This window comes from Hevea brasiliensis, chromosome 3 (genome assembly GCF_030052815.1).
Source record: "Hevea brasiliensis isolate MT/VB/25A 57/8 chromosome 3, ASM3005281v1, whole genome shotgun sequence".
In the NCBI taxonomy this organism is placed as follows: Eukaryota; Viridiplantae; Streptophyta; class Magnoliopsida; order Malpighiales; family Euphorbiaceae; genus Hevea; species Hevea brasiliensis.
In genome coordinates this window covers 2,442,869-2,461,752 of record NC_079495.1, presented here as the reverse complement: position 1 = coordinate 2,461,752, position 18,884 = coordinate 2,442,869, and the positions used below count along the sequence as shown (strand labels likewise).

General features: G+C 35.1%; 3 protein-coding genes and 1 pseudogene across 3 annotated transcripts; 1 reads left to right on the top strand and 3 right to left on the bottom strand.

Annotated features, from left to right (window-relative positions):
* Positions 1-47: 47 nt before the first annotated feature.
* LOC110649169 (wall-associated receptor kinase-like 20) lies at positions 48-3,144 on the top strand (annotated as a pseudogene).
* Positions 3,145-4,320: 1,176 nt separating this feature from the next.
* LOC131178483 (splicing factor Cactin-like) lies at positions 4,321-5,410 on the bottom strand. Its single transcript, XM_058143443.1, has 2 exons — positions 4,873-5,410; positions 4,321-4,791 (listed from the first exon to the last, which is right to left on the bottom strand). The coding sequence occupies exons 1-2, from the start codon at positions 5,347-5,349 to the stop codon at positions 4,672-4,674; spliced, it is 597 nt and encodes a 198-aa protein (XP_057999426.1). The 5' UTR covers positions 5,350-5,410; the 3' UTR covers positions 4,321-4,671.
* A 611-nt stretch (positions 5,411-6,021) lies between these two features.
* On the bottom strand, positions 6,022-12,241 carry LOC110649173 (polyadenylate-binding protein 7). The gene is made up of 10 exons (XM_021803623.2): positions 11,958-12,241; positions 10,630-10,748; positions 10,348-10,541; positions 10,005-10,264; positions 9,746-9,852; positions 8,933-9,122; positions 7,788-8,077; positions 7,444-7,584; positions 6,811-7,014; positions 6,022-6,409 (listed from the first exon to the last, which is right to left on the bottom strand). Exons 1-10 carry the CDS (start codon positions 12,154-12,156, stop codon positions 6,227-6,229), a joined length of 1,887 nt encoding a protein of 628 aa, XP_021659315.2. The 5' UTR covers positions 12,157-12,241; the 3' UTR covers positions 6,022-6,226.
* A 695-nt stretch (positions 12,242-12,936) lies between these two features.
* On the bottom strand, positions 12,937-17,922 carry LOC110649172 (aspartic proteinase 36). Its single transcript, XM_021803621.2, has 10 exons — positions 17,508-17,922; positions 16,669-16,798; positions 16,317-16,567; positions 15,564-15,791; positions 15,301-15,463; positions 14,498-14,571; positions 14,269-14,365; positions 14,075-14,138; positions 13,747-13,818; positions 12,937-13,647 (listed from the first exon to the last, which is right to left on the bottom strand). The coding sequence occupies exons 1-10, from the start codon at positions 17,732-17,734 to the stop codon at positions 13,481-13,483; spliced, it is 1,473 nt and encodes a 490-aa protein (XP_021659313.2). The 5' UTR covers positions 17,735-17,922; the 3' UTR covers positions 12,937-13,480.
* Between the last annotated feature and the right edge of the window lie 962 nt (positions 17,923-18,884).

Genomic DNA, 18,884 nt, shown 5'->3' with positions numbered 1-18,884 from the left:
ATGTTAATATGTTAATTATCTTAGAACATATTTCAAATATATCCAGTCTTACAGATGTTCAGTTCATTTGTGCTTAAGAACATCCAAAAGAATGAGAAAAAAAAAAAAAAAGAAAGATTTTGTAGAATGATAAAAATATTATCCATCTAATCATGGTGCATTTGATTACAATAAAATTCTTTGCTCTTTATTAATTATTTTGTGTTGACAAAGGGGATGAGTTGTCATATGCTTAATTGTACAGAGTATACCAATAATAGTATCAGCGGTATGCCATTCACATGTATGCTTATAAGAGAACATAAACTTGAAATGAGTGGTAGTGCAAAGGGCACTCATGCCTCAGAATTTCCCTTTAATGCACGTGAAAGAAGAAGAAAATTTGAAGAGTCACAATGTTTAAACTTTTTCTGCCTAGATCTTTCCTTATGGAGAGAAGATGGCTAGAAATTCTATCCTTGTGCACCCCATATAGGAGGAACCCACCATTACAATAAATACCGAAAGTTTGAGAGTTTTCCAGATGGATGCCTGGAGTCACTTTGTAAACTATCATTCACCCAATTTATTCTCTTTTTCTAGCCTTTTATGTACCCCATCTACTTTCCTCTTTGTGCCATTATACTTTTCAGCTCTTCCACTGTGCTCAGGAAAAATGATCACAACTAAATCTACTACAAAACCACTTTTCCTTCTTAGCTATGTTTGTTTTCTTCTTTTCTTCAGTCATTACTGTTATCCCCAGAAAACCTGCCCAAACTGTGGCTCCGTAGAAGTTCCATATCCTCTGAGCACAAACCCCAATTGTGCTGACCCAAACTATCATCTTCGCTGTGATCCCCAATCTCAGAAACTTTATTTTGATGCCCTGAATGGAAGTTCTTACCTTGTAATCAGAATCATGGCCTCATTTCAGCGCATGGTCGTGCAACCATCACCATGGGTGTCTGGCACATGTGTTACTCAAGACATGCTGGTGAGTGAGGGCCTTTGGTTAAACCAGACACTCCCTTTTAATGTCACTTCATCCAACACAATCTTCCTCTTCAACTGTTCACCGCGGCTCCTTGTCTCTCCTCTCAATTGCACCCCTTCTAGTCTTTGTCACCGTTACTTGGAGAACTCTGACAAAAATCGATCACTTCAGTGTGCCAGCAGTCTCCACCCCTGCTGCACCTTTATTGAAGGTGGAATGCCCTCAGCATATAAAATAAGGCTTCATAGTTCGGGTTGTAAAGCATTCAGAAGCATCCTTAATTTGGATCCTGAAAGACCTGCAAATCATTGGGAAGAAGGACTGGAAATTCAATGGGCTTCTCCACCTGAACCAATTTGTGAAACACAGCTTGATTGTTCTGGAGCTTCCAAGTGTTTACCTGCTGGTACAAACAGCCTCTTTCGTTGCCTCTGCAATAGGGGCTATCAGTGGGATCATGGTCAAGGAAGTTGCCAGAAAAAGAAAAGCAACAGGAAGGCTAGCCTCAGTTTGAAGGTCTCAATAGGGGTAATCTCCTTTGTCTCTATAGCTGCAGTCATGGGTGTGATTATTTTACGCAAGTCCACACATGTTACCCAAGCAAAGCTCACAAAAGCGAGGGAAGACATTCTGAAATCAAGCAATGGTGGGAAAACTGTAAGGATGTTCCAGTTGAAGGAGGTAAAGAAAGCAACAAAAAATTTCTCTAAAGACAGGGTTTTGGGGAGTGGTGGTTTTGGAGAAGTCTACAAAGCTGAGCTTCAAGATGGAACTGTGGTGGCTATTAAGTCAGCTAAAGTTGGTAATGTCAAAAGCACCCAACAAGTGCTCAATGAAGTTGGAATACTCTCTCAAGTCAATCATAAGAACTTGGTTAGACTCCTGGGTTGTTGTGTAGAAGGTGAGCAGCCTTTGATGATCTACGAGTACATCTCTAATGGGACACTCCATGACCTTTTGCATGGAAACTCTTCTACCTTTCTGGATTGGAGAAGAAGGTTGAGAATTGCTTTTCAAACTGCTGAAGCATTGGCTTATTTGCATTCTGGAGTATACACTCCCATTTACCACAGAGATGTCAAGTCAACAAATATACTACTGGATGATGACTTCAATGCTAAAGTTGCAGATTTTGGGCTTTCCAGACTGGCTCGCCCAGGGCTGAGCCATGTGTCAACCTGTGCTCGGGGAACACTGGGGTACGTGGATCCTGAATATTACCGCAACTATCAGTTAACTGATAAAAGTGATGTTTATAGTTATGGGGTTGTGTTGCTTGAGCTTTTGACTTCCCAAAAAGCCATCGACTTCTCACGAGATCAAGATGATGTCAATTTAGTCATTTATGTGAGCTAACAAGCAAAAAATGGTGCAATCATGGAAGTCACAGATCAACGGCTGCTTGGTGAACATTCCTCAGGTAATATACTAACAAGTATAAAACTCTTCTCAGACCTTGCCTTTGCTTGTCTCCGGGAGCAGAAGGCAGATAGGCCCAGAATGAAAGATGTAGTTCAACAACTTGAATGCATAATTCAAATTGTAGAACAGGAAGAGGTTTTGAATGAGGTCAGTAATGATGGTACATGAATAACTTATGATGCTTTTTAGAGTAATTGATTGCTAAAATATTTTGTTATGGTCTTTGAATATTCAAGTAGCAAAGTAGAAGGTTTGGATATGGAAAGGTGTTTGAAATAATGGGAAGGAAGACTCTAATCTTGAGTAACCAATAGAAGCTAAAGTGATTCCAGGGATGGATTTGAGTGGATGGAAAGAAATGGAGGAAAGAATGGGATCGGATGCTTTGTGCAAAAAGTATGAAATGATCCAAAACACTAGGAATTTCTAGCATGGGGTAATTGGAATCTGTTGGAATTTATAAAAAATTGCTAGCTGTGGAGAAAAAGCAATCCATCTTTTCTGAAACGGGAAAAGCAATTCCACATAAAAGTAAGAATTTCATTTAGACTTGCATACTAGGAAACCTTGAAATTTTCTTTTCTTTCCTCCTGCAGTATGCATTGAGCTGTGTGTATTCGTGCGTGCTTATGCACATATTTATGTATTACATAAATAAGACAGATCAACATTGAAGTGCCTTGACTGTGATTGTTACATCATATTCGTCCGCCACAAATTTAAGTGGGGATCCTTCTTTTTATTTTATTTATTTTTTTTCCCCTTCTAGTTTATAAATACTTTGGCATTAATTATTAATTTTGATGGTATCAAGCATGGACTTTCAAGCTAGGTCTTTCAATGGCCATTGAAAGCTTCTTTGTTTGAATGTTTGTGGACGGGTGATCTGTTAGGAGTTAAGACTACTTGTGTTGTGCATGCGTGTCTATGATTGTTCATGGTTCTTGATGTCTTGGAAACAAATGGAGAGAGTGAGTTACATATAGTTCTTGCATGTCAAGTATCAGGGTGTGTTTTTGGTCATGCTAATAAGAGTGTGCACACCAAAGTGATCTTTGTATAAAAATATTCTAGGAGGAAGAGGTGAAAATGTCACCATAAAAGGACACTTTCAAGAATGGTATTAGTCAAAAGACATTTATGTTTAGTATCTTTGTAATTGCTATATATAGAACGAAATATCTCTTTAAATAAATGGTATTAAAAATTAATTTAAAATTAAATTTGATATATTTTAATTATAAAAATTTTAAAATAATTAAATAATATTTTTTAAAATTATTTTTTAACCACATTAAAATGATATTCTAAAAAAAAAAGTTTTTTTTTAACTTTCCAACTTTAAATTAATTGTCTATTTGGATTTGAGGTTGAAAAAATATCATTTTAAATGTTATTAAAAATTATTTTAAAATTTTTATAATTAAAATTTATAAATTTAATTTTAAAATTTTAATTAATATATTTTAAATTATTTTTTTAACAGCAATATTAAATATATCTAGAATATATATATATATATATATATATATATATATATATATATATATATATATATATATATATAAATAAAAAAACTCTATTATTGATTCCACTGAACATGTAAGTGGAAGCTGTGAATTTAACATTGAAATTCCTTCTTGTGAATCATTGCCATGACAAGAAAAGGGAAAAATAAAAGAAGCTTACAATGCAGGTAATCAAATAGTATTTTAAAACTTTTTTTATAATATTTAAAATATTTTTTTTAAAAAATAATAACACTTGGATTTCGGGCCTGTTGTTTTAACATTCGCGTATTACAAATGGGCGAGAAAGTGCCTACTTTCCATCGGGGTGATCAGTCAACTCTGCGATAATGAGAAAATAGAAACGGCAAGAACGGTAAGATGACAACGAGATTACAAAAATCCAAGCATCTACATCCCAACAAGCACTATATCGTGAGTCAATCTCATCATAATCATGATCAACGATCATAACATACCAACATTCCTGTTTTATATACAACAATTGCACCAAGAACTTAGAAAGTTGGAATCAGAGGGCCCATCTGATCAATTGTTCTGGTAAAAACTCTCAGCTTTTCCTTCTAACTTATCTTGCACTACTGTAGGTAAACACCATTGGCCTGTATTCAACAGATGTTAATTGCTAGTGTTCCTCTTTTATACCCATACAAATAAGTATTACAACCAGATCAATGAAATGTTTCGTACAATTTCATAATGTAATATACAGATTCGGGACAAAATTGCAATATAACTTAATGATCATCTCTTGTAGCGGTAATGTTTGAAGTTGAAGTAGACATGCAAAATTCCACGTTCAAATGTGCACTTGAAGCCCTTCTTATGAGAGTATTCCCATTCTTTGTTTACAATCAAGAATGCCTGTCATAAAATTAACCATCAGTAAGTGATTAAACAAAACAACATGAGTAAAATACTTGCAATCTCCTGTAGATAACTTACTATATCTCCATAAGGTGGGCCAGCATGGAACCTTATAACGCAGGTTTCATCAATGTTCCTGTCCTTCTCGATAGTATAATTAGGAGCCTTTGTCTTGTCTACAAGTTCTGGGTAGAAGATATTGAATTTATATCCTTGAACAATCTTTAGAGGTGGATTGTTGTGATCATAATGAGTCTGATTGTACTTGTTCCATTCGTATCCAGTGTGAACACGATTGAAATACTTCGGCTTTCTTGGTTGGTACTTATCGTGCCACCAGTATACCTGCACCAACATAAATTTGTTAGGACGGCTGAAGACCGACTCTGAAAATTGAGTTACTAGGCCTACAATTGTCTTGCTCTCTTCCTTGAGGTTTAAAAAACAAGTGGAAGAGCCCAGATAAGGTACCTGTGAGTCCAAATTCAGTTCAGGCTCAGAGCCAAACACTGCATCACCTTCCTCCATGGCCTCCATAGCCTTTATGGCTTTCATCTCAAAGTCAACTTCTGAGAAAGGTGGTTTTATTTTTATATAATAATTTTAATAAAATTTTTATTTTTATATAATTAACATTTACACATATTCTATAAATGATGTAAAATGCTGAAGAGTCAGCCCATGAGCAGATGGACTTGTCTTAGTTTTTCACCACAGACTCTTCCCTCAACTAGTTTTTTCACCAGACAAGTGCACATCCCTGAACATTGTGTTTTTTTTTTTTTTTTTTGTGAATGGTAGAATACATGCACATTCCTTCATTAATTCTTATATGCGCGTGTGTTCCATCTTTAACCAAAAAAAATGTTAAAAACTCATTTTAAAAAATTATTTAATTATTTTAGAGCTCTTATGAATAAAGCATTTTAAATTTAACTTCAATTAAATTCTTAATACTCCCTAAATAATATATTTAAGAAGATTTTCTCAACATTAGCTCAACACCAAACTACCCTGTAATGATGTCGAGCTTAAATAAATCACAAAAAAAAAAAAGGGGAAAAATAATGCTAGATGCATGAGCTTGAGCAACAGTACGTAGTTATCAACTTCTAGATGCAATCGAACTCAATATCCAGCAAGAAAAAAAGGGCAAAAAGGAAAAAATTGCAAAAGCAATTAGTTTCAAAAGAAAATCCCATTTCAAGCTAATGCTACCAACGTTACTAACACAATACGAAAGTTTTCCCAACTCTTATTGATAGATCTCAATAAGACCAAAATATAACAGTTCATGGAATTGACAAAATCCTGTGCTGCAAAACTTGAAGTTAAAGTACAGAAAAAAGGAGATCCACTTGTGTTGAGTGTCAAAAATTTTGCTGTCAAGGAGCCAAGCCGCACCACAACCTCTAGACTTTTTACCCTGTCACTATGCAGAAAGATAGCTTGGATGAGGAGTGTCTTGACCAGATACTTTTGTTTTAGTGATCTTCAGCACCTGCACGGCTTCCTCCACCTTGGCGGCCAGAGACTCTGGCGATACCAACAATAGAAGCAGTTCTGAGTTGTCCATCCCCAGAAGCTTTCCCGTAATCTTTGCAACAAGATCAGGCTGCAGGTAAACATACACGCAGTACATTTTATTTTGGGTTGGTATCAAAGTCATGATCATTTGTATCCTGAGAACACATTCAGAACATAAAGACATGTATTGAGAATTAAGGATTCCTTGTATGCGCTCATTTAGTTTTAATTTTGTATTAAGAAAAGTGCAATATGGATTCTATATTGACCTTAAAACATCTCTTTTAATCATGAGTAACCCACTTAGCTGTTATCTCCCTCCCTCGAAGGAAACCAGTTCTATCGTCCAAATTAAATTTCTCAGAATTAGAGAACTAGAAAAAAATATTGGAACTTACAACTAATTATATTACACAATTATTTATTATAGATGCAAACAACAGTCTTCCTGATGGGCTTAAGAACTGATAGTTATTGTACCAACATTACCTGGTGTTTCTTAATGAGTGGGTAAAGCTGCTCCCCTAGAATCTGTTTTTGCTCCTCAGGGGAAGCAGCAGCTAGCATGCTATTAAGCATCTCTGATCCTTGAGACACAGGGCTGAGGGAAGTGGGAACAGCAGATAAGACTCCAGATCCTTTGCCCACTTCACGAGTGTGACAATTTGGTACATACTTAGCCTGCCCAGGCCGCTGCAGACAAATGATTTATACAGATTAGAATTCATAAAACATTCATTGCACATGCATATTCCCTGTCCTTATTCTTTCATTCACACATGCAAGTATTTTACACATAGCGAGTTTGTGTGCCATTTGTCGTCAAATGACTAAAACCATTGGCATTTTCTGTTTCATGTTTACTGAACCTAACAAAAGAAATATGAAATGATCTTCGTAATAATTGAAAACCATAATTATTGATCCATCATTTCACGTCATTGTCCAAGTTTTTTCAGGCACAAATTATTTATAGATAGGCATCAAATAACACAGATACAAAATTAATTTTCTCCTGTTAAATAGAGCAGGGCACAAAGATATAGGAAATAAGTAGTACATAAAGCATAAAACTTCAGTATATGAAAACAAAAGAAAACGAAAACGAAAAAAATGCAAAACCTGGTTGCTTGGACCTTTTGATGAAGTTGGTGATTGGGTGGGCTGTTCAATATACGAGACAGAGTGATTACCACCAAGGGGGGAAACATGGCCATTTATCCGTCCTCTGTTCTGCTTGTGTTGTCTTTGAGTATTAGACATCTGCAGGAAATATCAAGGAGCCCCAAGTAAGCCCGCTAGTGCTGACCACCGAGTGCATTTTTTCAGCACTGAAAAACTTATTTATGGTGCCATAGAAACAAGTAAACAATGAAGAGGGAAAATAAAAAGTAGCGTGCAGCTTTAATAGTAGATAAAACAAGGCTTCATTGAGTAGTAGAGGTTAGAAGAGCACAGGTACTCACTACTGGAAGTTGTGATGGTTGTAAGTTTGGTCTGGTTGGAGGAGCAAAGCCATTAGCCCTCCATCCTGGCCTCATACCCAAAGGTTGGTACATCAGCCCAGGCAGTACTTGTGAAACAACACCAGAAGGGGCTGTGTAGTAAAGGCGAGGATATCCACCAGGAATAAAAGCTGTGGAAGGTCCAGCTATTCCAGCCATACAGTGAGCATATTGCAGTTGCAATTGTTCTTGTCTATCCTCCTTCCTTTGAGCAATAGCCACATACAGTCGCTTGCGGTGAAACATGCAACCTGTTGAATTCCCATGCAAAAGATATGTTAGGCAACTCCAAAAGGAGACCTCACTAATTTTGAAGCACACTAGATAACACTGCAAAATCACTACTGTGCCATGTGAAATATCATAGAAATATTTCTAAAGTTTCTGATTCTAGCAAATCTTATTTCTATATATTTTTATTGGCCATTATGTCAATAAGTTTCCACTAATTTCCTACCTCAGCACTGTAGATTAAATAAAATAAACATTACTGCTTACTTAATTTGCCCAGTCACATTTCATAGTAGGAACTTCTGATGTGCTAGCCTCAATTCCATAAGTGTTATTCGCATGCATTATTGCCACACACATGAAAATGGAAGAAGTAATATATTATTTTGTGCATCAGATTTAAGATGATGGACACAACAATCCACCTGATCAGTGTCCATGAACCTATAAAAATACTCAAGTAGGAACGTAATCAAGAGCTGTATGGACTCTTTGAGCTCACAACTTACTTGACTCTTATCATCATAAATATTTAATGGGTGCCCTACAATAAACAATGAATCAAGCGATTGGCGCATGATATCCCTTATTATTATAATGTAATTAGACAATTCAAAGAATAAGAAGTGTAGTAATCCATGTTTTGCACTGCCCTAAGGGTAAAAACTTAAATCAATAAAAATTTAAGTGTTACTTGAATTTATGATTTTTCATACATTCATGTATGTGCTAATGATTACAACATAATTCTCCAAATAATGGTGTTGGAATTTGTTTCAAAAAGACTAGCAAGCACAAAAGCAGATGTTACCACAAGACATGTCCAAGCCTTTCTCTTTTTTTTTACCATTTATAAAAGCTTCTTCTAAACTTACCATGAAAGGTGCTCACAGCTTTATTGGCCTCTTCAGACATGGAGAAGCATACAAATCCAAACCCCTTACTTATTCCTTTATCATATCTCATAAGTTTTGCAGACGTAATCGTACCACATTGGCTGAAGTGTTCTTTTAGCTCTTCATCAGTGACTTCATCATCGATGTTTTTCACATATACATTTGAACCCTACAATTCAAGCATAATTAATGCTTATTCAAGGAAAAGAAAAGGAAAGGAAAAAAATTGATGCACAGGCATTGAGACACTTTTTGTTATAAAGAGGCACTAATTATTCACCTATTGGCTATGACTTGTTTTCCTATTATTCAGAAAATAGTGTTCGTGTAGTTTGGAGAAATCTGGAATGTGCTGGTTCGGGAGTACTTGGGAGATATCTGGAATGTCAGGTTTTGGACCTTTATCATCTTGATTGAGTTCCTTTTCCTTTCTTTCTTCTTAATCTTTTGTAGCAATAAGGCCAAATCTTTCTTAACAGCTGCCATCCAAAATTGATACTTTAACTTAGAAAGTCATTTCCTGGCTTATGATATAATCCTATCATTATTCTTCTACCATTAAACCTTTGTCCTTTAGATTGCCCATTGTTAAGAGTCTTGAATAGACTTCTAGTGATCTTAGTCACTACAACATGAGATCACTTCTCAATTTGATTAGTTATAGCTATTGTAGTTGTATCATTCAGCCACTACACATCTGAAACTGGCATAATTTGTAGAACAAGTTGGAAATCTGCAACCTGTCCTAGGTTACAGAATAAATAAATCAAGAAGAACTAGCCATAGCCCTACCTTGTATTTCATGATATGATCCTTACGTTTTTCTTCAAACTGACTACGCAAAATATGTTCACGCTCTGCTTTCTTTTGTGCCCTTCCTACACAAAGAACCTTTGAACCTGCTCAACACAGATGCAATAAGAGGGCTTAAAAAAGAAGTACAGACATAGAGAGACAGAAGCTTTGACCCAGTTTGAAAAATAAAAACACTTTTTAATATTAAATAATTGTTTCCCATCCTCAATTAAGGTCACATAGGGGTACAATATACCAAGTTCTGTTTCATTCATTCTTTCCACGGCCCATCTGGCATCATCTGGGTTATCAAAATTGACAAAACCAAATCCTCTTGAGACTCCATTTTCATCCTTTGCAATCACCAGGCTGACTATTTTCCCAAATTCAGCGAACTTCTCCAGCAGAACCTCTTCTGAGATTTCAGGATCCAAGTTTTTCACATATATATTTGTATATTTAGCATCAGGGCTTGGCAAAACTCGATCACTCTTTTTAACAAACTTTCCGACATATCTGAACCATGAATTCATGTCACAATTAAATTAAGAGGAAAACGAAAAACTAGGACCTTGCACACAGAAAAGAGTAGCCCTTACATCTGCTTATCACTAACAATGGAGCCATTTAACTTCTCAATGGCAGAATTTGCACAATCCTCTAAGTCAAACTGAACAAAGCCATGGCCTTTACTCTTCCCGTCCTCATTCATGGCAACTTTGCAAGATATAATAGTCCCAAACTTGCCAAATAAGTCTTGAAGCCCCACATTATCAATTGACTCACTCAAATTCTGGCATAGAAGACAAATATTATATTCACAATCAAAACTACAAAAGAAAAGGGAGGAAACAAGGAGGGGAAGCTCAATTCCAAGATACCTTAACATACACATTTCCTATTCCACTTTTTCTTGTATCAGAATCACGGTGTGACCACATGACCCTCATGAATTTTCCATTCAAGGCAGTGTGATTCATCATCCCAATAGCCTGGATAGCTATTCAAATCACAGAGAGAAAATATTAATAGAAGAATAAGTGTAGCTAATTTCAAAAAATTTCTTTTAACAAAAAATTCAAGATAAGGATGAAAACCAACATTATATACTAAACTTTTCTACTCTTTACCATGCTCATCAGAAACTTCACTACAATGCCCCATACCACATTCAAACTATGATTTGTTTTTTCCTACGAATTTGGCAACTAAGACAGAAAAGAGAGGGCATATAACTAAAAAGAGAGCCAATATCAACCAATAAAAACCAAATTCTTCACGCTTTCTGGAAGTGGACCTTAGAAAAAATTTTGTACTCAGCACAATATCAACCAATAAAAACAAAATTCAATTCAATAAAACAACCAAAGACTTGGCATCAGGAAAGGTTCTCTATTATTTCTTACCAAACAAAATCTAGCAATAGCAACGGACCTTTGCTTTACTAACATTTATTTTCCATGAAACAGATCCACAAATAATATACAGTAATGAGGGCCGATCAAAAAAATAGATACAAAATAAGCAACATGTGTGATTCAGAATCTTTAAGTTCCCTGCATATTTCTACTATTAACCATTGATTATCAGGTTATTAACCTAACGAACCTAGCCAAGTTATCATATAAAGTTCAATTTAGTATGATTTTTCACTCTTTCTGCAATCCCAAGCAGCCAAAGAGAGTAATGCCGACGATACAATTTCAGAAGCAAATTTTGAAAATACTAATAAAAAAAGAGTTCATCACTCAAAATAATAAAAATTGTTCGTTTCTTCAAACATTTAAGAGGCATATAACTGCAAAATTGCAAGATTTAAAAAGAAAAAAAAATTCCAACAATATAATACAATTAAAATAAATCAAATTCAAAATTGCAATTCAAAAGGGAAAAGAAAATCTAATACAACTGAAAACCTCTAATTTCGCTTCTTCCCCTACATTTCGGAAATTACAATTAACAAAGAAGAGATCTCAAAAACCACGAAATTCGAGCTCAACTGACTGCATACATTCCAATTCCTCTACAGTGAACCAAACAGAAAATTCCAAAAAAGAGAGGAAAAAAAATCCACGAAACAATAACAATCAAGAATCACAAATCAATCAGCATTACTCCTAAAAAAGTTAAAAAAAAAAGTGAAAATAAGATGAAAAAGGCATTTATATAGAGAGATATACAGTAACACATACAGAGATACTTATATTACCATCCTGTGGAGAGATAAAGTTGACGTAACCATAACAGAGAGACCTGCCAGAGGAGGAATCTCTACAAACGCGAACGGAGGCGAGGCTCTTGAACTCGGAGAATGCATCAAAGAGCTGTCCATCAGTGACGTCAGGGTGCAGGTCCCCAACGTAAAGCGAGGCCGGAGCCGTCGCCGATACCATCGAAGGAACCGCCATTATTGTTTCCGATTCAGCAATTGCAGTTACCCGACACCAAAACAAAAACGACAATTACCAGGGAGGGGGTGTGGAGGGGGGAAGGCTCTGTAGTTTCAAGTGTGGTGTGGCGTGGGGGATTTTGCATGGACGTAGGAGGTTACGGCCGTTTTGCTACGAGAATGCGTCAGGCTACTGATAATACCACCCGCATTTGTAGCGCGTTTATAACACCTCTATTTTAAAAAATTACAGGTTAAAGACTCGCAGTATACTAAAAAATTCAACTGAGTCCTTAAAGAAAGTTTGAATTCAGTTTAGCCCTTAAAATTTTAAAATTATCATATAAAGATAAAAAATATTAAAAATCATGCAAATTAAACCAAATTTGGTCATATGATTGGACATCAATCTCTGCCAAATGAGCTTTGCTATTTTCATCCATATGAAGCTTCAACAATTCCAAAAAGAAGAAGGCAGCTCGGGTTGGGCGTCATCCGCATTCCCAGCAAATGATGTCAAGTTGCGGGCTGCTTCAAAACCACAATCCTTGGGAAAGCATAAGCTCTCTGTCTGGTGAGATACATAATTTATTTGCAGAGCCAGTACTGCAACCTCTGGCTGGCCGATTGGTGATTTATATTTGATTTGGTAGCTTAATTGGTTGCCTTCCAATGGGTGTTTTATCCCACTTTTTTCCATAAGAATAAGATGAATACAAATTTACATAAACAATATAAAAACATACAACATGAATTCACTAATGAAAGGAAAGTAGTAGATGTTTACTCATCCAAAAGCTAAAAAAGCAATGTAGTGGCTAAGCTTCATGCATTTCATTTGGGCTTTTATAATCAGAGAAACGTGGAATTACAATCTTGAATGAAAACAAAAACGTCACAAAAAATGAACACTTAAACAAATTATCCAACAAGTAACAAAGAAGGAGAAAATGAGAAAATATGGAGTAGCTTGGACGATATCATTTCTATATATCTCTACCAATCCCAAAAGCTTGTCACCACAGAAGATATGTTTTCTCCTGGGACAAAATGTTTCCTTCTACTTAACAACAATGTAATGATACAGCACCCAACCCAATGCAAAAATAATTTACAATTCTGACAGAACTCGAGACGGAGGTTCCTTTACAAAGAATGCTGAAATTTTTTCCATTTGAAGAATAAAAGGTGCCCCAATTACCAGCAATCGGAACTAGAGAAGAATTATGTAACAGAAAAACAGCTAACACCGTAATCACAAGCCTTGCCGACTGCCATGAATAAAAGCCGGCTAAGCCAAGTCCAACAAGGACAAAGAATTGAACTTCAAACCTGAGGTTTAATTACAAAAACTTGAGATTCGTCAATGCTAATATGTGCATTAGGAGAGCCATGATGCTCAGAGGTAGCAGCTTGAACAGCATGTCTCTTGCTGAGCTGCTCACACCCAGTTGTCCTGCATTGATGAAATCCTTGCTAGAAGTTAAAGAGACATTCACAGATAATGAGCCTGACAGAAAAGAATAAAATGTATCAGTGGAACACGTTAATGGGTTAAAAAAAACAAAAGCACCAGAAGGAGGGAGAAGAAAACATATATCACACTTACAGTCATAGTTAGCCCATCCAATTCGTTGACGGGCCAGATCATAGACAAAAATTTTATCCTTCAGAACAAGATCTGCATGCCAAAGAAACAAAGTCATTAAACTCAAAAGATTTCAGAGGCTAAAGGGTATGATTGAAGGTAATTAGAAGTCTTATTTCAATTATAGAAAAGATCAGAAGTTTGTTGCAAAGCTCTTTCCAGGGAATGCTGACAATTGATAACCCAAGAAAAAGGAGGGAAAAAAAGTGAAATAAATTCTGATGCAATGACTGAGAACTTCTTTTGGTACACTTCTATTATATAAAGAAGGAAAGTTCCTGTCTCTAACCTCCTAAAATTGTTACTCCTCCTTGAACCTTCTGAAAACCAATGCACCATAACACAGCTCCACCCTGCCACAACAAAGTTGAGATCTATTATCCTTTATGCAATGGCATTGCCATAGCACTCCAAGAAACATGTTCTAATTTAATAGTTAGGGGAAAAATGAATAACCAAAAGCCAACATGTAGAACAACTTACATAGAAACCAAGATTTATAAGGTACTCTTCCGGTTTTAACAACATAGATGCACCACCAGCAAAGTTTAAACTGACTGGAGGAAATACCTCAGATACACTGCATAGGAAACAGAAATATATATTACTTTGGTTCTCAAGGGGAAGAAGTTGGGAGCCCAGGACCACAAAACCTTTCTGACGTCAAGCATAAGTATGAATAATAACTTGAAAATAAGATAGAAGAATAAACCTGTTGGAGACTAGATAACACTGGTTTCCTTTAGATACTGTGGGGGTCACAGATGGTTGGACCATAGCAGTTACCTGCATGAGCAATAAGCAAATTAACTTCATAATCACAGCATAATGAAAGCAATGCTAAAAATTTTCAGCTAATTACTCTAATTCAATAACTTTACTGCATATTAATCTAATACTATAACTATTAATCAGCCTGACAATAGATTTTGAATATTACCTGTTAAGAAAGCTTGTCATATTACCTGTTAAGAGAGCTTGTAATCTCTCTCTCTCTCTCTCTCGCTCTCAAAAAGATAAATAAAAATTATCTTTGCTATGCAATGTGAACTCTTGAAAGAATAAATAAAAATCAGATGAGAGCCTCACCAGCCAACCTCTCACCAGTTTAAAGCCACTAATTCTCACAAAAATCAGAAGAAAGAGCAAATATAGTAAATTTCAACGATTGATTTGGATGATTATATCACATCAAATTGAAAAGCACAGAGAAATATAAAATGAGAGAGAAAATAACCACTCTAGCATAAGATCTAAAGTTCTCACCAATGAACTTAAGCAAAGAGTACATTTAGAATGGAATAAAAACACCACGTAATTAATTACGGTTAACTGACAGAAACCTAGTCCACTAGCTCCAGCTTGTTCAGAAAGATACAAAAATGGGTCCCTATCTCTAAAGTCGTCAAGCAATACTGCTTGTTGTAACTTGAAAGCTTTGATTCATAAGGTGAAATGTTAATTTAGTTACATTAGTCCAACAATTTGTAAGCACATTAACAGTGAATTACTTACAGCACTGACAAAAGGATCATAAGCCTCTTCCACAAGATATGCCAAAGTTGTTCCAGAGTCAACAATAGTTCCTCGGTTAGTTGATGTTGCAAATGCTGCCGGATCAATCGGTAACAATTGTCCATTGACAGCAATACTCTGAAGATTTAAATTATAATGAGGCCTGAAAATTTTGAGGATGCAACCAAACTTACTACAAATTCAATAAGAAACAAAAGAAGGCTGTTAGAAAAAGGAAAAGTTTGAAAGGAAAAATGACATACTGTGATGGCACAAGGGGACTATAAACTATTCCTGGCTCCAAAATCTCACCAAGAACCAATATGCCACCACCACTACCATCTCCTTTCAAGCAATGCGAGAATACTCTGGGTGTTATCCCATGGGATGACAGTTGTGATATGACGGAGAGATCACCTTGGCCAAATCCAAATATTCCATCAACTGCTTTATCTGTCTTAGTCAAGTCCCCAGACTGGTAGGTGCTACATCTGTTTCCAACACCACACATAGAGCAATAAGCTTCAAGTAACAAAACAAAAATGAAGACAAATATAAGAGAAAAGTTGGGTGAAAAGCATAAGAAGCATGTAATTCACTTTCTCACAAGGGGCACTAGCAGAAAGCAGATGCATCCTTTCTTATACTGTCAAATAGCCCAACAACAATAACGTTGCAGGATGACACTAGTTACAGTCATTTAAGGACAAAGGCATATCACCATTAAAGCATTGAAGTGGTTATGGTAAAAAAGGCCGTCTTAGTGCTAAAATTGGTAACGATATTGATATTTAGTACCGTACTAAACTGATTATATTAAAAAGCCCATTGCTGCAACCAGTGATCAAGGTAATTCCAGGCCAATATGATATACTCCATTGAAAGAATATAGTGAAATATGCATATAATTGGCTTCATATTTAACTCTTCCACCTATCCCTTCTTTAACCTAGTAATTCTTGTAAAATCCATTCAACTTCGCATCTTCCATTCTTGTATGAGTTAGAAGAGCTTACCCAAAGGCAATGATTGCTGAAGAGTTAGTAATCAAGGACTCTCCAAATACAGTATCAAAATAAAATGTATCAGATACATAATAACCCGTTGTCCCACTCCCATCTCCATATTGGAATGAGTAACTGCACTGATTACTCTGAGAGAAGCATTGAGTTGCTGTGGTTTGAATTTCTGAAGTACAAATAGGGTGTGAACATGGAATTAGCCCAGCAGTTGACGAGCTGGAAGTATCGAAGTAGTTGAGCTGAATCTGAAAACGTAGTATAAGCATGAAATTGAACTTTAGTCTATTAGTCTACAAAAACTCATTAGGCACAAGGACTAATAACAAGGTAAAGAAACAGGATTTACTCCAAGGCCACTGGATTGTGGGCAATTGCTGCAGGAACTGCATGTAACCCACAAGACATCGCTTCCTGTATCAATCTGCACATTGAATTCTCTTGGAGGAGAGCCCAGTTTCACTTTTGTAAAATAGAGTCTAAAACAAAACAAGAAACCAAGAATAATATAGTTAATGCCTATAATTAAGTACAAAAAAAACACAAGCAATCAATCTCATCCTAAAGAAAGTATGAAACAGCACAAAAACTGAAGTGAACCGAGACAGATATATTACAAGGGCGTTGAAGATCCATCGACCCAGATTGAAATGGGCACCCAGCGAAAGAAGAGCAAAAACAAAATTAGTCCAAACAAATTTTTGCATACAATATAAATCACATTATAACCAATCAATTTCAGATGATAAAGATCAAACAGTAAATTTGACTATACCAAACTAAATCAATTCTCAAAGACTTTTTTTCTAAGAAAAAAAGAAAAAACAATTGTAAAGAAAACTAGATAAGCAAACAATCCATCTTCGCTTCCACAAACCATCGTGAACTAAAATCTCATTCCTTTTCTTTACTTTTCTTATACGATTTATTATTGTGTAAAGAGCACGTGTATTTGTAGGAATGAAAAAGCATGTTCAAAAAATGCTACTCCAATCAAGGAAAAGAAAAACCTTCAACCAAATTTATCAATTCTAAATAAACCAATCAACGCAAATTTATGAAATAGCATTAATTGATATATGTTGATGAAGATTAACCCAAAAAAAGCAAAAATTCGACTAAACTTTCCATTGCAAACAAACCCATCAATGCAAACCATCAAAGAACAAGAGCAAATGACAAAATTACCCGACGAGATAAGGATCGGAAGTTCCTTGAACTGAGAAGTCGACGACTCCGCCAACCAGGCCCTGCAAGAGGCGGGCATGCCTGACTCTATCCCGAGCCCTGAGTTGGTCGAGTTCGAGTGGGTGGTTCAAAGGAAAAGCCCTGTGAAGAGGAAGAAGAGTAACACAGTAAACCACCGACAGAGAAAGCAGAACTGCCAAGATCAAGAACGGCCACAAAGGCCGCATTTTCTATTTTGCGGAGAGGTAGTTTCGTTAAAGAAAGGATCAGGGTGACAATGGAAGGTGGTTCTTTCTTTTATGCATTGACACAGAGAGAGAGAGAGAGAGAGAGAGAGAGAGAAATGGACTGTGACGCAGACAAGACAGAGAGGACAAGGGAAGAGGACAGAGGAGAGATAGTGATTAAGTGAAGAGAAGCTTCAAATTTGGATTAAGTTTCAAATGTATAAGACTAATCAGCTGCTTGCTCCAGCCCTGAGTTGGAAAGTCGAAAATACCCTTTTCATCATCTCCCTTTTCTTTTTCAAAATAAAAAAAAAAAATTATTATTTAACCCTCACATTTCTTTAAACTTTATCTGTTTTATATTTTTATCCTTTAATTTTTTTCAATTCTTACTATTATTAATAATTTTATTCCCTCATTTACCATTTTTTAATCTCTTAATTAATAAATAAATTAATAAAAATAAACTAAGAGGTCAAATAAATTAAATATAATTCATTAAATTATTTATTTTTAAAAATATAAATATTAATTGAAGAATTAAATAATAATTTATTATTTTAAAATTAATCATTTATTTAAAAAAAAATCATTTGGTTGTTATTTCAGGATATTTCTGGTCCATTCCTCCTTCGCCACAGGCTAGAATTTATTTATTTTATATAAATATTTATATATTCATATTTTAAGTTTATTTTTATTTTTATTTTTATAACTAAATTCAGGATTAATATTTTACCTACAGATATATAAATCTAAATTTTATTTCTTTAATTTCGCTGCAAATAATGTTTTTTATTAGATTAAACAAAGTAAAATTAATGTTTTATAAAATAGTCTGTAATATCGTTTTATTGCAAAATTAAAAAAAAATCATTTTTCTAATCTATCGATCTTATTTTTTAATTTTGATATAAATTATTTATTTTAAATTAAATTGGCATAGTGCATAAAAAAATGATTATTAATATGATTTTGTATTAATTTACAAAAAAAAATTATATATTTAATTAATTAATATAAATTTGTGTTTTTTTTAATTTTCCTCTTATCCTCTAGAATAAATTTTTTTTCTAATTATTTTTCATAAATAAATAAGGGTTTGTTCATTTGTAAAAAATAATTTTTTATTTTCATTTTTATATTTTAA